Source organism: Momordica charantia (assembly GCF_013281855.1).
Source record: "Momordica charantia cultivar OHB3-1 chromosome 5 unlocalized genomic scaffold, Mcharantia_2.0 BLBB01000005.1, whole genome shotgun sequence".
Classification (NCBI taxonomy): Eukaryota; Viridiplantae; Streptophyta; class Magnoliopsida; order Cucurbitales; family Cucurbitaceae; genus Momordica; species Momordica charantia.
Genome location: NW_028275163.1, coordinates 13,582,185 through 13,603,685, shown reverse-complemented (window position 1 = coordinate 13,603,685; position 21,501 = coordinate 13,582,185). Strand labels below are relative to the sequence as shown.

Sequence of the window (21,501 nt, the reverse complement as noted above, 5' to 3'; positions counted from 1 at the left end):
TGTGACTCTTCATAATTGGTCAAATTTTATTATTCAACCGTTGCTTTTATTTGAAGAGAGAGGGAGGGAGGGAAGGGAGGAGCGAGCAAGTGGTGCGGGGCTGACACTCTGACCCCTTGGGCACAGAGGAGACATGCGGCGACATCCTAGATCATACTCTGAGGCACGTTAGGATTCGATCGTAGGGTATCAGTGCCTCCTTTTTCTAGTTGCCTCTAGTACAAATCGCACAGGTAGCTCGGCCTTTGATTCGGTGAGCTCAGTTTAACTAAGGTAATCGTGTACATGGCCAAATTGGGGCTCATGCGCATGTCTTTGGATTTTTTTTTTTTCAGTACATGTCTCCTCGGATTTACTTGGTAACAGACAAGACATGAATAATATGCCAAATGAAAAATTAAAAATAGATATATCAATATATAATGGTGTAAACACTAGGGTTTAAGAGAATCCAATATATTTACTATTCGTTATTAAAGTCTAAACAAATATACAAGGTTGACCTAATCCTATAAGGAGAAAGTAAAGGATAAATTAATACATATCAATACAAGAATATAAAAATATACTAATATACTCTAACACTCCCCTGAAGTTGGTGCATATATGTTAATCATGCCCAGCTTGTTAGAGAGACAATCTATCCGTGCTCCATTCAATGCTTTAGTAAAGATATCTCCTAACTGCTCTTCAGTCTTCACATATTCTGTAACCACTAATCCTTGCTGTATTTTTTCACGTACATAATGACAATCAACTTCAATATGTTTGGTTCGTTCATGAAATACTGGATTAGATTCAATATGGAGAGCTGCTTCATTATCACACCAAAGTTTCATTGGATTGGTGATACCAAATCTCAATTCAGTCAGAAGTTGATATATCCATACCAATTCACAAACCGATTGTGTCATAGCTCTATATTCTGATTCAGCACTCGAACGTGACACCACATTTTGTTTCTTACTTTTCAAATAAACTAAATTACCTTCGACAAATACACAATATCCTGAGGTTGATCTTCTATTTTCCTTATAACCTACCCAAAAAACATTCAATATTGAGATGACCATGATTTTTATATAACAAACCACGTCCAGGAGCACCTTTCAAATAGCATAGAATATGTTCCGATGCGGCCCAATGGTCAGTCGTAGGATAACTCATAAACTGACTCATAATATTGACTAGATAAGCTATGTCTGGCCTTGTGTAAGATAATTCAGCTTCCCTACTAATCTTCTATACTTCTCAAGATCTTTCAACAACTCTCCTGCCTTTGTAAGTTGTTACATTAGGTATCATTGGAGTACTACGTGGCTTAGCAGCTAACTTTCATGTTTCAGTTAACAGGTCAAGTGCATATTTTCTTTGTGGTAATAGAATCCCCTTCTTGCTCCTTATTACCTCAATCCCTAAGAAGTATTTTAGCACTCCCAAATCCTTAGTATGGAATTGACTATGAAGAAAAGTTTTGAGTGATAGGATGCCTGATGAATCATTATCAGTAATCACAATATCATCTACATTTACAACTAGTAAGATAACACCAGACTTAGATTGTTTATAGAAGACAGAATGGTCCGACTTACTCTTCTTCATTCCAAAGTCCTCAATCACCTGACTGAATTTTCCAAACCATGCTCGTGGACTTTGTTTCAGTCCGTATAAGGATTTTCAGAGACAACATACCTTTCCATTCTCCCCCTGAGCAACAAAACCTTGTGGTTGCTCTATATACAGTTCTTCTTGAAGATCACCATGAAGGAAGTCATTTTTAATATCAAGCTGATGTAGGGGTCAATGGTGAATAGATGCCAAGGAAATAAATAACCTGACAAAATTAATTTAGCAACTGGAAAAAAGTATCCGAATAATAAATTCCATAAGTCTGAGCACATCCTCTAGCAACAAGACGAGCTTTCAAACAGGCAATTGATCCATCAGGATGAGCTTTAACAGCAAACACCCATTTACAACCGGTAGGTTTCTTTCCTGCAGGAAGAGACACTAAATCCCAAGTACCATTGTCATTTGGGCATAATAGGACATTTCATACTATTTGTATGATGGAAAATTGATTTTTATATGGGGTGTATGTAAATATGTGCATACATAGATATATATACACACGTACATATTTACATATTATATATATTAGAATGACAATATCGATGATATCTGCTAATTGGATCAACACATACACATATTTTTATATATGTATGTGTATGTACGTGTATATATATATATATACACACATATACATATATTGCATAAAAAATAATATATGAACTTTAAAATAATAAGGAAACATACTCTCAATATGTCAATAATTTTTAAACAAAATTAGAAACACATTATACAAGACGTCAATGGCAATATTGATTTATCAATACAGATACTGGGACAAAGAATCAACAATATACTCGGACAAAGAATCAACAACATAGATACTTGGACAAAGAAGTAATATATAATCAACGTGCTCATAAAAAATTGAAATACATCTAGTAAATAACATTGTGCATGGAAGGAAAGCAATAACTAACTTTTTGAACAATAAATCTCATGCTCAAATATTAAATCATGAACAATAAGATAGATTCAAAGATAGTAACGTGATAAATAAATAAACAACGTTCAAAATATTCAGTGTGTACACGTATATACACTTTAATATTTACTTCTTATTTCTCTATTTTAATTAACGCTTGAAAATTCTGAATTAAAATTTGAAATTGGAGAGAGAAAAAAGGAAAATTTTCATATTTTAACCTAAAAGTTTTTATTTCATCAAATTAAATGTTAAACTTAAATAAGCAATACAATTAATACTTCCTTCAATCTAAAATAGAAAAGAAAAAAAAAACTTACAAACCAGCTAATGAATCACACAAAAGCCAACCAACCAAACACTAAAAAATGTACATTGCCAAAACTAAACCATAAAAATATCCAAACCTAACCACAATTAAATAGGTAAAAAGGTACTCGCTACAATGAAATATCAATATTGTCTAATCCAGCATGGAAAAAAAATCAATTATCAAAAAGATAAAATAATCCAAACGCAAAAGTTGTTATATAGCTAGCCACAAATTGTTTTCAGAAGGATGTAAACATTTATTCTTTAGTCGGACGAGATTTGAAAATCTAAGTCAAAATTCACATAGAAAGCTCAAAACTCTAAAAGCAATTATTTTCCAAAAAGAAACTTGTGTTGGTCAGCAGAGAATCTGCAATTTTTATAGATATCACAGAACCAAAGAATTCTGCACATCCCGATTCCATAATAAATATCACTACCAGCATAATTTTCAATTTGTACAGACTAAGCAATCTTAAGTATCAAGAAAATTTGAGAGCTGTAATAGAGGAACAAAAGAGGAACCCGTAAGAGTTAGGGAAAGCAGCCTGGTGATTTCCTGCACCCCCATCAAAACTCAGTTGTCAGCAAATGCAAGTTTGTGGGACCGTCATCCCCGGATACTGAATTTGATTGCTCTCGGAATTGTGGACACCAAACGTCTCATATACCCAGAAAAAAATTTCATGGAATTAGTGCGATTGTGCTTCAAGAAGGATGTTCGTTGCCATGTTAACGTCATTTCTGGCCCGCACAAGGGCCTGCCTGGCCGAGTTTCTGTCAAAGCCCATCGAAACAAGTGTAGCAATGGAATCCTCTGGTGGTTCCGTGGCAGTTGGCACAGTAGGATAGTTCCTCTAAAATAGCACAAGGAAATTAAACCAGTTTAGATTCCATAGTACCCACATTCTCACAATTACTATGGCAGAGTCGGCTCATGCTTAAAAGTTGGTCAGCATACCTTAGAAGTCTAATAAATAATCAAATTCTCTTCGTGGAATGGTGTAGCTTATGAAATGTGTTTAAACTGACAGCAGAAAGAAGCATTCGCCAAATGTACTAACCTCAACCTGGCGGCCTGTGAAAGATGGCATGTTTCCTCTAACATCTCTATTCGGGGCGGCTGCTGGAGGATTCCCCACAGATGGCAAAGAAAATTGTGAAAAGAATGAACTGATGAACTCTGGAAACTGTAAACATGAAGATAAATACAATTATGCGTTGTTTAGATAACTCGAAAGAACCTAACTATAGAAAGACAAGATTATGTCAAACACACTAAAAATGAACAAAAACGAATAACAGAATGAAATTGTTGCATAAAAGATCAAATTTTATAACATCAAAATATTACAGGAGATTAAAAAAAAAACATGTAAATGTAAGTTTGTCTGTCATTTATAAAGCCTGAGTTTAGTTTCCACAGTTTGAACAAATACCAAAAGCCCAAACTACAATCTAAATAACAGAATTATAATTTCACAAGGAAAAATAAGAAACCAATGTGTTTGTGCAAATTTAGAATTTAACCTTAGCCTTGCGGATGCCAAATACATTCAAACGATATAGGGAACCAGCAAGTATTCCGCATATCCCTGGTAAGATGGATCTTCTCCATGAGGACAGAAGTAGCTGCAAGATCGACAATAAAACTAGAGTACACAGCTAGATAAAGCGAAGAAGGTATCACAAAAGGTATACATAAAACAGTCACTCCTAACCTGAAGACCAGCCAGATATATGAAAGACTTGTCAGAGAAACGAACTCCAAATACACGGAACCGAGTTGAAACAGGAATATCAAAGAAGAAGGGTACAAAGGAAGCAAATAAAAGACCATAAGGTCCAGAAGTGACTAGATTCACTGCAGGATCTGCACAGAAAGAAAGAAAAAGAAGTGTTAACTAAGTGAAAATCATTAGAAGTAGAACATAACTTTTGATGCTAAAATCTGACTAAAAATAGGTGAAATTTATTCTGAATTTAAGATACAACAGAAATGAACTCCAAAATTAACAAGATGGCATGAAATAAACAATAAATTTCATATTGCAAAGCATAATGAGCAAGCTGAGGCATCTGACCACCAATCTGCTATAATTGTTTTTCATCCATAATTCCCACAATAGATTCCTGCCACAACTGATGTTCAATGACAACATGATGAGATAGTTAAAATCAGATACCAACTAAATGAACATCCCATCCTAGGCCTGTTCATCCATTTATTGCATACTGGTTACATGTGAACTGTCGCATCCTAGGCTTTTCCTACTTTTCTTTTTTATTTTTTCTTTCAAAGGTTGAGTAATGGTCTAACCCTTCCATATTAGTGTGGTTAGTTGGAAAAGCTTTTTGATACCAATAAGATCAAGCCTTTACCTGGATAGTTTTTGTAAACACTAAGGTGAGAATCAATAATTTCTATTCCATTCACTCAGGACATATATAGAAAAAGTGTACAATTTAACCTCACTAAAAGAATGTAAAAAGACGAAAAAGAAAAATATCTCTAATAAAACAAATACACTAATATTCTTTGATAATTAATTCTCAGTTTCTTATAAAAATAAAACAAATATACAAATATAAGCACTATAAGTCTATGACACCTTCCTCAAGTTTGAGCATATACGTCAATCATGCCCAACTTGTTAAAAGAAGTTATACGTGCTCCATTTAATGCTTTCGTGAAGATATCTCATATTTGCTCTCTCATCTTCACATATCTTGTCTGCAAAGAATGTCACCATATTTGGTGATGCTCACTTTAGAAACAAAGCCTTGGTCGCACTCTTTTTTGGGATATGAAAACCTTAGTCTCCGCCAACAATCTCAATTCTTTTTTTCCCTGTCTCAAGTTCGAGAAGAGTTTATAATATATATATATATATATATATATATATATTTTGAACAAGAAAAAACTTTTCATTGATATATGAAAAGGAGAAAAAGCGTGGGCAGAGCTTTTTATGTCTACCCTATTTGGTTTTTCTTTTAATTTTGAGATGAACTCCACCGCATCTTTCTCATGGCATTTCTCCTCAAAACTATCTTCCCACCAAAGGCTCTTCTTGAAGAATAACAAATGGAAGTAGTAGATAAAAGTTTTGATTTAATTGTAGTGGATCTCGAATGGAGGTAGGAGCTAGTGGATTAGGAGGGCTGTTAGTTTTGTGATACAAACAAATTGCAATTAGGTCCCACAATCCACGTGGAATTAAAACTTCAACTAATCTCTCTGGAAAACAAAATCTTGCTGTAAAGGAAGATGCACAGTCATTTGGTTAGCAGGGTAATGTTATTATTAGATAGATTCCCAAACCCTAAACCTCCTTCCACAGTTGCTCTAAAGATCGACTCCCACTTAACTAAATGAGATCCAACACCCTCCCATAAGAACTCTCTCAAGCTTTTTCTGACTTGGCTCCATGAAGGAAAGAGCTTTAGAGAGAAATTAAATCAAAGTCTCGCTTAAATAGAAACAAAGTATGTTTCTTACTGGAAGTAGGCAGTCTTCCAAAGGTGAGATTTGTCTTTGAACCTTATTTTATATAGGGAACCAAAAATCAAGTACACTAGTTAAAACGTAATCGTCATCCCCAACAAGTCTTGAGATTACAACTTTAAATGGCTTTTAAATGATGAAGAAATTTAGTGAGTGAAAAGCTTTCTCTCATGCTCTCCAACATCGCCCTTTTCACTAGAGAGGACAAATGGATTTGGCACTTGGCAGCCTGAAACTTTTACTCCCTCGATAACTTTTCAAATTTAATTTTGTAAAGACACTCCATGTAAATAATAATATTTATGCTATTCTTTCACAAATTAGAGTCTTAATGACCTTTTGATAAACTAACGGACCTTTTTGTAACTACTAGGTCATCGGAGTTTTCTCCTTTTTTATAGTTCATCCCAACAATGAAATATCTATTTCCCACAAAGGAAAAAAAAGGCATCAATGCTATGCGTACTAATTAAAAGACCCTAGTTCTACCAGAAAGCATCTGTTTCTCGAAGAATAACAACATCCCAACTCTCTTTGAGTTGAGACTTTTCTAACCAACCTTCTCTTACCCAATCATAGGCTCCTAGCATTCCAAGAAAGGATTTTCATGATGGAGCAACGGGGGCCCAACTACATTTGGGGTTTACCTTTCTATCATATTGAATAGTGGTCTTTACATTTTCAACCTAGTGTCTTTTATAACAGTACTTGTATTAACAATCCGACTTTTGAAAAGAGGCCAGCTATGTACGACGGAAAAACAAGGTGGTGGGAAACTTAGAGAGGAAACAAACTCTGACGTCTCTAGTCCTAGCCCTAAGTCCTCGATTGCTGAGTATATGACCCACCACCTTGACCACATTGATTTCTTACGTCACATGGATTAGAAGACAATGGGTCAGAGCTTCCTTCTAATTAATGTGGCCCACATGGAAGAGGATCATTGTGAGTTTCCTTCTAATCAATGTGGCCCACATGGAAGAGCACCACCTTGACCACATCGACTTCTTAGAAGACAGGGGGATGTCTAAAGTTCGTTGCTTAGAAGGAAAAACCTACTCTTTCAATTTGAAGACTTAGTCTAAAGGAGAACAGATCTCAGGATCGAAAATGCAAAATCCAGTGGCTGAACCAAGGGGATGAGAACACAGCTTTCTTCCATAGATGAGTTAATGTGAGAAAGAATAAAAGCTTCATTGCATCCTTGGAAGATAAGGATGGTATCTTACTAACCTCTGATGCTGAAATTGATAGTGAAATTCTTGCTTTTTTCTCCAACCTTTTCTCAAAGGATGAAGGCGCACGTTTCCTTTTGATGGACAGTGGCAAGAGTGGCTTGAGGCTCCCTCTTAAGAGAGTGAAATTATCAAGGCAATGAAGAGTTCAGTAATCTGAAGTCTTCGGGTGCTGATGGTATGACCAACGAGTTTTTTAAAAAATCTTGGAACATCTTGAAAAATAATCTAGAAGAGGTCTTCCGAGATTTTTTTGAAAACGACATCATTAGTAACATAACCAATGAGATGTATGTGTGCCTCATTCCAAAGAAGTCTAGGACAAACAAGGTAAAAACTTTAGACCGATCAGCCTTGTGACTTCTTTGTACAAGATCATCGTCAAAGTTCTAGCGAAAGGCTCAAGAGAGTCCTCCCTTTTATCATTTAATGATATTCATGCTGCTTTTGGGGGAGGAAGACAGATCTTAGGTGTCATTGTAGGCCTTTGAGGTGGTTAGGGAATGGAAAACTAAGAATCAGAAGTGTTAGAGTATTTTAGTATATTTTATATTTTTGTATTAATATTAATTTGTCATTTACCTTCTCCTTATAGAATTAGGTCGACCTCGTATATTTGTCTATATATATAGACTTTAATAATGAGAATACATTACATTGGATTTTCTCCAACCTTAGTCTCTACATGGTATCAGAGCTCTAGGTTTCTTGCCCATTAGGATTTTGCACCCATTAGGGTTTTGTACCTTAGGGTTTTGTTCATTGCTATCTAACACAAATCGCCGCCGCCGACCACCGCCGCCGCCACCGATCACCGCCGCCGTCGTTTGCTAATTTGCCAGCTATTTTCCAATTGCTATTCGTGGGTTTCGTCTCGCCGTCCTTCGCACCTTCATCGCCGTGCGCTTCAGTCACCGCCAATCGCCTTCGCCCCTCTGGTTGTCGTGGGGTAGCACTTGAGGTTTTTGGTTTCAGAAAACACCTAATCTGGTTTGGTTCCAACCGTTTTATTCATCTGTTTTGTTTGGTTCGGGTGGTTTGGTCTGGTTCTGTCGTTTTGTTCAAATAAGTTCGCTTGTTTGTTATGGCTGAGAAGAAATCAATTGTAACTTCTAAGGTGATCCCAATGATATCAAAAATCACATAACACAAGTTGAATGGATCAAACTATTCTTCATGAAAAATCAATGTTCGTCTTTTTTTTGCGAAGTATTGATATGGACGATCACATAACTGAGGATCCGCCTAAGGATGAGAACAAGAAAGCTTGGTTGCGGGATGATACTCGACTGGTTCTGCAGATCAAGAATTCGATCGAGGGTGACATTATTGGCTTGGTCAATGAATGTGAGTATGTTAAAGAGTTGCTTAAATATTTAGAATTCCTTTATTCTGGAAAAGGAAATGTTAGTCGAATATTTGAAATCTGCAAGCGCTTCTACCAACCTGAGTTTGGTGACCAATCTCTTACAAATTACTTTATGGAACACAAACGAATTTATGCAGAGTTTAATGCATTACTCCCAGATAGTAATGATGCAAAAGTTCGGCTTGCCCAACGCGAACAACTAGCAGTTATCAGTTTTCTTCTTGGTCTTCCACCTAGATTTGATGTGGCCAAAGACCAATTTTCGGAAATTCCAGCTTTAGAGGAGGCATACACTCGAGTACTTCGAGTTGAGAAGTCACAACCCGTCTTGTCATCTCAGTCTAATAGTGCTTTGGTTGGACGTAGTACAAATGCAAACAGAGGTAATACCTACTAAGGGAATTCCACGACTTCGAACGCTCAACGTTCTAGTGCTCCAAAATCAAATTCAGGAGATATTATTTTTTGCAATTATTGCCATAAGCCTGGTCATACAAAACGAGAATGTAGAAAGCTATTGAATAAAGGTCAGAAAACACAATCTGCCCATGTTGCATCTACTCCTGATAATGCTGGCAAGTTAGTTACAATTCCTGCGAAAGAATTTGCTAAGTTCCAATAGTATCAAGAGTCATTGATGGCATCGTCCTCTAATCCGATTACCGCCATCGCCGAGTCAGGTAACACCAGTAAATGTCTTATTTCCTCCACATCAAAATGAGTCTTTGACTCTGGTGCGACAAATCATATGTTAGGTAACCCTAACTTATTTGCTAATTTCTCCCCATCTGCATCTTTGTCTGATGTTACCATAGCAAATGGCACAACTTCTCCTGTTCTTGGCTCTGGCACAGTTCATCTTTCCACATCCCTTTCACTAACATCTGTTTTAAATTTACCACAATTTTCTTTTAATTTGATCTCTGTTAGTAAACTCACTCGTGATCTCAATTGTTGTGTCTTATTCTTCCCTGGTTATTGCCTATTTCAGGATCTTACGACGAAGAAGACTATTGGTAAAGGGCGTGAATCCAATGACCTCTACACGTTTGATACACAAATACCTACAGCCACTATTTGCACTCGAGTGCCAACTCCTTTCGAAGAACATTGTCGTTTTGGTCATCCATCTCTCTCCATGTTAAAGAGTCTTCGTCCTCAATTTCATACCTTGCATTCTTTAGATTGTGAGTCATGTCAATTTGCTAAGTTTCATCGTCTTAGTTTGTATCCTAGAGTCAATAAACGAGCTACTACCTTTTTTGAATTAGTTCATTCTGATGTTTAGGGTCCGTGTCCTATTGAGTCCAAAAGTGGGTTTCGGTACTTTATTACATTTGTCGATGATTTTTCCCGTGCAACTTGGTTATATTTAATGAAACATCGTTCTGAGTTACTTTCTCATTTTCGTAACTTTCATGCTGAAATTCGAACTCAATTTGGTGGCTCTCTTAAAGTTCTACGAAGTGATAATGCTAAAGAATATTTTTCTGGAACTCTTGGCTCTTATTTGAGTGAATATGGTATTCTTCACCAATCCTCTTGTGTCGATACTCCGTCTCAAAATGGAGTTGCAGAAAGAAAAAATAGACATCATCTCGAAACAATAAGGGCCTTAATGTTTCAAATGCATGTTCCAAAATATTTTTGGGCCGATGCTATTTCGACGGCCTTCATCAGTTCTTAAGGGTGAGATACCTTATCGTACTCTATGTCCTATGCAACCTTTATTTCCTATTAAACCTAAAATATTTGGTTGCACCTGTTTTGTTCGTGATGTTCGCCCTCAGCTCACCAAATTGGACACCAAGTCCTTGAAATGCATTTTCCTTGGTTATTCTCGTGTTCAAAAAGGGTATCGATGTTATTGTCCTGATCTTAATAGATATCTTATCTCTCCCGACGTTACATTCTTTGAAAATACTCCTTTTTCATCATCTTTGAGTACCAGTCAGGGGGAGAGTTCACAAGAAGATGATGACTTTCTTGTATATTTCATTGTCTCTCCTTCCACTGAAGAGCTTCCTAGCAATACATCTTCCTATGTGCCTGATCCTTCTCTTCCCACCATTACTCAAGTTTATTCTCGTCGGCAACCTCCTACGGACTCATGCCCTATACCAGCAGATTCTTCGTCCGAGGATCCAGGAACAAGTGATGACCTTCCAATTGCTCTTAGAAAAGGTAAGCGTAAATGTATTTATCCTATTTCTTCTTTTGTCTCATATAACCATTTGTCCTCACCTACTTGTTCGTTTCTTGCATCTCTTGAGTCTGTATCTGTTCCTAAAACCGTTCATGAAGCTTTGTCTCATCCTGGTTGGCGGGCTGCTATGTTGGAGGAAATGGCTGCCTTAAATGACAACGGTACTTGGGATTTAGTGTCTCTTCCTGCAGGAAAAAAACCTATCAGTTGTAAATGGGTGTTTACTGTTAAAGTTCATCCTGATGGATCCATTGCCCGTTTGAAAGCTCGCCTTGTTGCTAAAGGATATGCGCAAACTTATGGAATTGATTATAGTGATACTTTTTCTCCGGTTGCTAAATTGACTTCTGTTAGGTTATTCATTTCCTTGGCATCTATTCACCATTGGCCGTTACATCAGCTTGATATTAAAAATGCCTTCCTCCATAGTGATCTTCAAGAGGAAGTGTATATGGAGCAACCACCAGGTTTTGTTGCTCAGGGGGAGAATGGAAAGGTATGTCGTCTTCGTAAATCCTTATATGGGTTGAAACAAAGTCCACGAGCATGGTTTGGAAAATTCAGTCAGGTGGTTGAGAACTTTGGAATGAAGAAGAGTAAGTCGGACCATTCTGTCTTTTATAAACAAACTGAGTCTGGTGTTATCTTACTGGTCGTATATGTTGATGATATTGTGATTACTGGTAATGATTCATCAGGCATCCTATCACTCAAAACTTTCCTTCATAGTCAATTTCATACGAAGGATTTGGGAGTGCTGAAATATTTATTAGGAATTGAGGTAATAAGGAGCAAGAAGGGGATTCTCTTATCACAGAGGAAATATGTACTTGACCTATTAACTGAAACAGGAAAGTTAGCTGCTAAGCCGCGTAGTACCCCAATGATACCTAATTTACAACTTACAAAGGAAGGGGAGTTGTTGAAAGATCTTGAGAAGTATAGGAGATTAGTAGGGAAGTTGAATTATTTTACGGTTACGAGGCCAGACATAGCTTATACAGTCAGTATTATAAGTCAGTTTATGAGTTCTCCTACGACTGACCATTGGATCGCATTGGAACATATTTTATGTTATTTGAAAGGTGCTCCTGGACGTGGTTTGTTATATAAAGATCATGGTCATCTTAATACTGAATATTTTTCAGATGTTGATTGGGCAGGTTCTAAGAAAGATAGAAGATCAACCTTAGGATATTGTGTATTTGTCGGAGGTAATTTAGTTTCTTGGAAAAGTAAGAAACAAAATGCGGTGTCGCGTTCGAGTGCTGAATCAGAATATAGAGCTATGACACAGTCGGTGTGTGAATTAGTATGGATACAGCAGCTTCTGACTGAATTGGGATTTGGCATCACCACTCCAATGAAACTTTGGTGTGATAATCAAGCAGCTCTTCATATTGCATCTAATCCAGTATTTCATGAAAGAACCAAACACATTGAAGTTGATTGTCATTATGTACGTGAGAAAATACAACAAGGATTGGTGGCTATATGTGAAGACTGGAAAGCAGCTAGGAGATATCTTTACTAAAGCATTGAATGGAGCACGAATAGATTATTTGTCTAACAAGTTAGGCATGATTAATATATATGCACCAACTTGAGGGGGAGTGTTAGAGTATATATTAGTATATTTTATATTCTTGTATTAATATTAATTTGTCATTTACCTTCTCCTTATAAGATTAGGTCAACCTTGTATATTTGTCTACATATATAGACTTTAATAATGAGAATACATTACATTGGATTCTCTCCAACCTTAGTCTCTACAAGAAGAAAGGATACCTCCTAAAGCTCGACCTTGAAAAGGCTTATGACAAGGTGATAGACCCCCAATTGTAAATAGGTATGTTAGGAGGAAGGGTAATAGGGGAAAAGGAGGAAATACCCTTGTGGGCCCTAGTTAGTTAGGGGGGTAATTTTGGCAGTAAACTGAGTGGTTAGTCTGCTGTGGTTGAGGGGTGGGGGTATCTTTTTGGTTGGTATTTTTCCTTGTAAGGAATTGTAGGAGAGGCTAGGGAGCTCTTCAATCTCCCTCTACCTCTACCTGTAAATTCCCCTCTAATACATAAATAATAGAAGCAGATTCTATCACAATGTTGATTGGGATTACCGCGACAGCATTCTTGAGCTTAAGGGTTTTGGGACAAAATGGAGGAAGTTGATAAAGGATTGTATCTCGACAGCCAACTTCTCTATTCTTCTCAATGCCAGCCTAGAGGTAAGATTTTTGCAAAGAGATGGCTTAGACAAGGCGATATTCTCTCCCTTTCTTTTAACCCTTAAGGTTATTCCCTTGGTCGCTCCATCCACTAATGGTGTTAAAGGTGACTTTTGAAAGGTCCCCAGGTAGGCACTCGAGATAGAGATTACTCACCTACAGTTTGTTGATGAAACTTTGATTTTCCGCAATTTTGATGATTGCGACCTTAGAGATGGTGGTCCTTTCTGTCCTTATTCTTGGGTCTGGTTTGTTGCTCAACAATGAGAAAACTAATTTGGTGGGGATTAACATCGAGAGGCAGCAACTGTTGTTGGCAGCTTCCGAGCTGGCTGTTAAGTAGAAGACCTTCCTTTCAACTATTTGGAAGTTCCCTTGGGAGGTAATCCTAGAAAGGTTTATTTTGGAAGCCTCCTATTGATAAGTTTGCGGCAAAGCTTGATAAATGGAAAAACTCTCTGATCTTGAAAGGGGGTCACCCAGCCTTTGCAACTTTATGTTCAATAGCCTTCCGGCGTATGCTTTCTCCATCTTTAGAGCTCCGAAGAAAGCCGATGCTCGAATAGAGAGAGTGGTTCGAAACTTTGTGTGGGGTGGGTGCCCCTCAAAATTTCTAAAGCATTTGATGAAATGGGAAATTACAGGCCCTCCCTTATCTTACGATGGCCTCGATGATGGTTCTTTTTACCAAAGAAACACTGCCCTTCTCCAAAGATGGTTATGGAAATTCATGCAAGAAGCTAATCCTTTATGGAAGAGGATCATTGTGAGTATCTATGGACAGGATCACTTTGTGTGGGCATCTCTCCCTCCCATAAGGTGGTGGGTTCCCCTTGGTTCTACATAGCGAAAACCAGCCCTTCATTCTTCAAGTTTGTCTCGTTTAAGGTCATAAATGGTTAGAAAGTTAGTTTCTAGAAGGATCATCCTTGGCTGGATTCCACCCCTTTACAGCAGCTTTTCCCGGATTTATATAATCTCTCATCCAAAAAGGAGGCATCCATCACTGTGTACTCGTTAGAAGAGCATTGCACTTGGAATTTGGGCTTTAGATTTTAGAAGAGGTATTTTTGACAGATAATGGGATGGTTGGGTTTGATGAGCAAACTTGAGTCCTTTCGGCCGAGGGATAGAGATGATACAGTGGAGTGGACCCTAGAGAGCTCTAAAGTTTTCACCACAAAATCTGCCTTCCTTAAGTTGACTGATGGTCTGCTGAAACTTCAAGTCCCGCTTGTTGACTCAATTTGGAAGTTCAATAGTCCCAAAAAAGGTGAAGTAAATCCCTTGGTGCCTTGCCCACGACAGTATAAATACTCACAAGAAACTCCAAAGGAAGCTCTCAAGCTGGAATCTTGCTCCTTCAGTGTGTAGTTTGTGCCTAAACACATTCTGGATGTTCGTTCTTCAAGAGATGGGTTTTTCTCTTTATCTCCCATTTAGAGTGGATGATTGGCTAAGTGAAGTGATGAATGGGTGGTCCTTAAAAGTCAAGCTCAAAATTATGTGGGGGTGTGCTACTAGAGCCCTCTTGTGGTGCCTTTGGAAAGAGAGGAATCAAAGGGTCTTCAACAACAAATCCTCCCCTCTCTCAATTGTAATACTGTACCGCTTAATACTTCGTTATGGGGTTTTAAACATAGTAAATTCTTTTATAATTACAACTTACCCATGATTCTCCAAGATTAGAGGGCTACTTTGTATTAGTTCCTTGGGAGGGGCCCCCTCGTCTCCCTGCCCTTTTCTTGTATCTTTTCCTTAGTGAATGAAGTTATTCTTTCTTATCAAAAAAAAACAGAAAAAAACAAACAAACAAACAAACAAACAAATTTTTAGGGGAGAAAATAAGGGAAAGAACAATTCACTGCTAAAAGAATGAAAAAGAAGGGGGTGCAGAACAACAACAAGAGAATAATCAAGCACAAGTTTAGAATTATACTAGCTGCCAAGAAAACTAGTAGATTGGAGTAGAATGCATACCTTTAAGTAGTGATATTGCAAGGACCTCAAAAAGTAAGGAGGTTACTATAGAGAACAAGATAAAGACCTGCATCATTACAGAATTTTAATTTAGATCTAATTAAGAGAAAACAAACATCACCAAAGAAAAATAAACAAAGTTTTGTGCACAAAAACTAGAAAAAAAAAATGAATGGGAGCCAAGAACATCATAAGTAATTAACAGCCACTGTCAATATTACAGAAGCTAATTACGATGATAATACCAAATTTGGATCTTACAATCTTATGTATGAAGGGAAATGAAATGACAAACAAGAAACTCTTTCAAATATGAGCCCCAACTCATGTAAATGACTACAAAAATGCATACACAGACAACCACAAAACTTTTACCAGCCCTCCTCTCTAGAGTTAAGGAACAATATAAGAAGGGGAATTTATATTTGTAATATTGTGGTGTGGGAAAAAACAGCAGAGTTATGTTTGATATTTTTATTTTGTTTAAAAATATAAAACATTCTGTTTCAAGTTTTATGGACCAAGCACTGCATTGTATTAATGTGGTCCATTCAATTTACGACCATAACTGGTTGCTTCATAATGACATATGTTTTAATAAGATCGTGCGGCATGAATTGAATAAAATGCTTACCGAGTATTTGTTGGAACCTATCTGTCTCTCAAATACTCTGAAGTAATAAAGCAGGAATAGTCCGAACATCAATTCAGGAGTAGATGAAAAGGCAAAAACCGACATGAGCAACTTCCAAAAGCGAAGCTTCACAATAACATCCTGCCATAAGGATGACAATTAATTGGTCAAAAATGTTCTTACAACAGGGTAATCTCTGCTATGGAAAAGGAATAAAATAATTCAACTTTAAGCCATATATAATAGGATTATGTGCAACAAAGATGGAATAGAAGAAGTCAAAATGATCAAAATAATCTTTCTATAAGTGGATCCCTTTAGACAACTTATTCAAACTCGAGCCCCTCCCCGAACTTTTGAACAAAACCTTCCTATCTCTGTAATTTTATTAGACTCACGTCAGGATCTTATAAAGAATCTCTTAAATATAGTTCCTGGACAGAGAACCGCCAGATCCATTTAGGATGTTCAAAAACTAGCTCCAACCCTCGGTGTCCTTCTCCCAACCTACACCTCACCTCCCCAACCATCTAGGAAGTAAACAAGTTCCCACTTCTTTCCCTTTCAAATAAAACTCATAAGCTCCAAGTAATATAAGAGCATTCTTCTAAAACTTCTATAGTAGATATTCTAGGGCTTTGTATTTGTCTTGATGATTGGAAGAAACAACAGGATTTTGGTTAAATTGCAAGTTTAGTCTATTAACCAATTAGGTGCATGTTTAATAGGTCTTTGAATTTCAAAAGTGTCTAATAAGTCTCTATACTTTCAATTTTGTGTCTAATAAATTTCTTAACTTTAAAAGTGCTTTAAATTTTGTGCCTAGTCTACTAGGTTCCTAACCTATTTGACATTGTCTAAAATTTTGTTTCTCTCCTCCTCTACACTCCCTTCCTTTCTTCTCTAAGATATGAACTCTTAAAATCCCCAAACATGAAAAAAATTGGTTCTTTTCTAGCCCCAATTAATATAGCTATTACTTTAGACTTTATTCAAGAGAGCCTCTATTTTGTCCTTCCCCAATTGTTGTATTTTGTGCAAAGGTGCTACAGAGGATTTAAATTGCCTATGCCCTTTTGCTACCAAATTGTGGTCTCGATTGTGGCAGATTTTTGGCATGTTTACAGTTTTGCATCATGGTATGGTGATAGAGGAAGCTACCTTAAGTACTCTGTTCAAGGATGAAATTGTTCACTTTGGTGAGCTATTTTTTCAGCCTTGAGGAAAGAAACAAAATAACCTCGTCAAATATTGATAGGCCATGTGAGGAGATTTGAGATTTGCCACATTTTGGCACCTCTCTTTGGGTTTACAATTCTAAAAGTTTTGGTATATACCATCTTTTCTTGATTGCCAACAGCTAAGCTCCTTTTTGTTCAATTTGTTGGCTTGCTTTGTAGCCTCATGATGCTCAAACCTAGTTTTTTTTTTGGCTTTCTTTTCGTACTTTCATTCATCATAATTTTTGTTTGATTTTTTTTCATCCTTTCTCCATCATTTGGCTTTCTTTTCATACTTTCATCCATCATAAGGGGATCTAGCTTGTTGTTTAAAATGATAATGGTCGTCGCAATTGAGTATAATTACAAAAGGAATCTAATAAAGAGCACCAACAATGATTTCCTTCCTTCACTACACCCCCGCGCAAGAAGCCTGTTTCTGCCATTATAGTTTTTAACAGCATAGATCTTATTGAAACTTCCCTTGAAGCATTTATCATGAACACTCAATTGACGAGAGCTATTCCTCTTGATTGCAAAAACATTTAAACAGCCTTGAAAGTTTTGCTATTTCCTATTAAGCTCTTTTTCAGTACAATCTTCACCTTCTTTTCTCCAAATTCCAAAACTCCTTTAGCCAACCTCAAATATTTACAGATACACAAATAATCTTGGAAAATGGACGTTCAAGAGCTGCCGATCCGCCCAAATATCTTCTCAAAATTTATTTTTTTTTTTTGTATAAGAATCCGCACTTTCATTAAGAAAAATGAAAAGAAATACAAGAAGGGCATACAAAAAGACAGCCCAAAAGTGGACACCCATTAAAGAAAAGGGGTCCAATCCAAAGAAGATTAAGTTCTTTGCGTGTCAAGTCTTTTTGGGAAAAGTCAATACCATGGATCGTATTCAAAAGATGTCTTCTTTCTGTCTTGGTCCGCAGTGGTGTGTTCTTTGTAGGAAAGCCTCGGAAGATCTCGACCATTTGTTCTGGAACTGTGAGCTTGCGCAGGATTTATGGCTTCGGTTCTTCAGATGTTTTGGGATTGTTTGGGTTCGCTCCAGAAACTGTAAGATGATGATGGAGGAAGTGTTGTTGTTCCCCCCTTTCGGACAGAGGCCGTTTTCTTTGGCAGGCGGGCTTTTTGGCTTCGTTATAGGGTATCTGGCTAGAAAGGAATAATAGATTGTTTAGGGGGTGGAAGAAACGGTGGATTATGTATGGGATCTCATTAGGTTTAATACTTCCTTATGGGTTTCGATCACTAAGGCCTTTTGTAATTATCAGTTAGGTCTCATTCTTTTGGATTGGAGCCCTTTTTTATTTAGGGGTTCCCTTTGTTGGGCTGTTTTTTTTATGCCCTCTAAAGTTTTGTTTCTTATCAAAAAAAAAAAAAAAAAAAAAAAAAAAAAAAAAAAAGAGGTCCAATCCAAAAGAATAACACCTAACTAATAATTACATCAAAACTTATTTTATTTTCCTTCCACCTTCTGAATTTCAAAAACTTTTCTTCATCAAAATGAAGTAATAATAATAATAAAATAAATTATAAATTCTAAGAACTTCTCAAAATTAGTTCTTAGCTTTAAGATGAATGACCATGGGTGCACTGACACATGTCCTAATTTTCTTTCAAAACGACCTGCCTCTTCCATCCCAAATTTATTGAGAATGACCCTGTGCCAAATTTTCCCGAGTTCATGCAGAAACTGCATAACCATTTTTCTAATAACACTACATTCCTCTTTCTTATATTCCAAATCCTTCACCCACCTTTTGTGATGGAAATGGATGTGCTATCTGATCTCACTACATGACTAAATTTCCTCTTTCCATTCCATCCCATCCCATAAAAGAAAATCTTTATGCATCCTTCTATCTTTATAGCCAGCCACCTTGCTTGGGACAAGAACAATGGTCATAAAATGTATTAGATTAGTCAAAATAACTCAATGCACCAAAGTCTCCCTTCTATTGACAAATTAAAACAAATCCTTCTTAAAATTCTGCCCAAAATCTTTTACATAACAGGCTCCCAAAATTTTACCAAGCTTGTATTGTATTACCTCCACACCACACAACCAGCCACGAGACCACTTCTCTAACTCTTTCCCTCACCCAGCAACAAAGAATTTACTAAAATATAGATACATAAGCAACTAGAGTATAAAATGGCAGTTGGGCAACTATAATTCAGAACCAAAAGTGAATAGGCCCACAAGATCAATTTAACCAAGTCATCACTGCACGAGGAAAAGAGAATCCCCACTTCCAATTATCTATCAATTAACTCGGTGGATGCAATCTATAATAACTAGTTTCCGGTCAACATTTAGATGCATAATATATCGCGGAATTAATAGTTAGAGAAACAGTGAGGCAAGCAATAGTGCTCATCTGAAGAGAAGAAGGAAACCTAGTCGCCACGAAATCAAACCAGAGTTAGCGAAAAAGCATGTCGCTACTAAAGGAGAAAGAAGAGAAACCTGATAGGATAAGCCAAGCTTAATTGAACGACCTTGGATCCCGAAGAAAATGGTGAAAAGAGCGGAGGCGATGATGAAGGTCCGGGTGACGGGGGCATTGTCTGCGAGAAAGAAGACCACAATCAAATCGATCAAGGTTGAAAGAAGAAATTGAAACTTGAAAGGAGGGGGAATTATGGGCAGTTTAGCATGAGAAGAGAAAGAGAAAGAGAATTTTGAGGGGACGCACTGAATCCAGACGGGCCGCCGTTCATCGTCTCAGCGAAGAAGGAGAGGAGAGGAAGCAACGACCCACCTCTCTATTTGATTTTCGAATTGGGTCTCTTTTCGTTTCGGTTGGAATTTGGAAACTACTGTTTCTCTCGGCACTCTCCTTGGAATAATTGAACAAAACATTCGTGAGTTATCTTCCCAGAGTTTTCCTTATTATTTAAAAATTTTCAATTTAATTTTTACATTTTTATATTTTTTCTAAATCTCTCGCTATTGATGAATGATGGGATTGGCCGGTGATAAACATCCGTGGCATAATATTAAGTGATTTGACCAAAATTTAGAGGATAAGAAAGGTCATTGATAAAAAAAAAAGGAAATTTCGGATGTGGAATTTGAAATTTTCTTTTATTAGATAACTCTATGTTCCCGCAAAACAATCAAATATTATGTGTTATCCGTGAAATTAAACATTTATTGGAAGGACTTGAGCTCAAAAAAAAAATATTTATTGGAAGGACAAAATTAAAAAATGTTAAAATATTAAGGATTAAAGTGAAAAAATAATCAAACATCGTCGGGCTCGACATCTCCGCCAAATCATGGCAGAGAGTTTGGAAAATAAATTTCTCGATCCAACAAATTCCTCAAACCTCCACTCACTGGAGGGAGAAACTAGAAACCTCATATTCGAATTTGAACAAGTTTCATGAAAAATCAAACATAGAAAACAAAAATCAAAAGTCCCAAAAAACCGGAAAATCAAGATTCCCCCTGTTGGATGCGCATTTGTACCTGCCACGTGTCATGGTAAGAGGGGTAAGCGAATGGAATTAGAAATTTTCCTAAGGATTATTCAGGTCGGTAGTTGCGGACCGAGCTACGATGACGAGCCGACCTGAACGAAGTCCGTAAACGTGTCTCTTCCATGCCCGACAACACACCACGATTTTAGGGTGTGTCAGAGTTCCTGTCGGGCCCAGTTTCTATAAATAGAAACCTTAGCCTTAAATGCAAGGTACGCAATCCTAGGTAGACTCGGCAAGTTAGCTCGGACCAGAACTGACTTGCTCGTCGGAGTGCTAACTTTGTTTTGCAGGTCTCGAAAGTGTTCGGAGGGGGTGCTGGGCAGTTGGCTGTAGTCCGTCCCGACTGTTCCAATCTACTTCGTACCCGAGCTCACCAAATTCGAGTTCAAACATTTGGCGTCGTCTGTGGGGACGACATATCTAGAAGCCAGTCTCACCTTTTGCAATCTGAGCCAATGGCCCAAACCTGCTTCCAGCAGTCACGATCTCAACTTTCACCAATCCACTCTCCGATGAAGGATGCTGCTACTTCTCGTGCCCATCCTCGACTCATGTACTCTCAGGTGGCCGGGACTCCCGTCATCGAACGACGACCCCAGGCGGGGGTGGTCAAGGAAAATGGAGGTCGGCCGGCCACATCCGATCCAGTAGCAGTCCGGGACTTCCACCTCGCCTCAGATCAGTTTCCGCCACTACAGCCTCAGAGGAACGGGTTGCCGCCCCGTGCACCTCGCCTCCACTGTTGGG

The 21,501-nt window shown here is 37.5% G+C and overlaps 1 protein-coding gene across 2 annotated transcripts; it reads right to left on the bottom strand.

The window, feature by feature from the left end:
* Positions 1–3,215: 3,215 nt before the first annotated feature.
* On the bottom strand, positions 3,216–20,128 carry LOC111021509 (Ubiquitin-associated (UBA) protein). Of its 2 annotated transcripts, XM_022298499.2 has the most exons (8): positions 19,962–20,128; positions 19,733–19,833; positions 16,026–16,166; positions 15,392–15,458; positions 4,588–4,739; positions 4,397–4,498; positions 3,931–4,056; positions 3,216–3,723 (listed from the first exon to the last, which is right to left on the bottom strand). In XM_022298499.2, the coding sequence occupies exons 1-8, from the start codon at positions 19,984–19,986 to the stop codon at positions 3,559–3,561; spliced, it is 879 nt and encodes a 292-aa protein (XP_022154191.1). In that variant the 5' UTR covers positions 19,987–20,128; the 3' UTR covers positions 3,216–3,558. The 2 variants fall into 2 exon arrangements, with proteins under 2 accessions (XP_022154191.1, XP_087980125.1); XM_088123999.1 differs by lacking the exons at positions 19,733–19,833; positions 19,962–20,128 and adding an exon at positions 18,143–18,358.
* Positions 20,129–21,501: the final 1,373 nt, after the last annotated feature.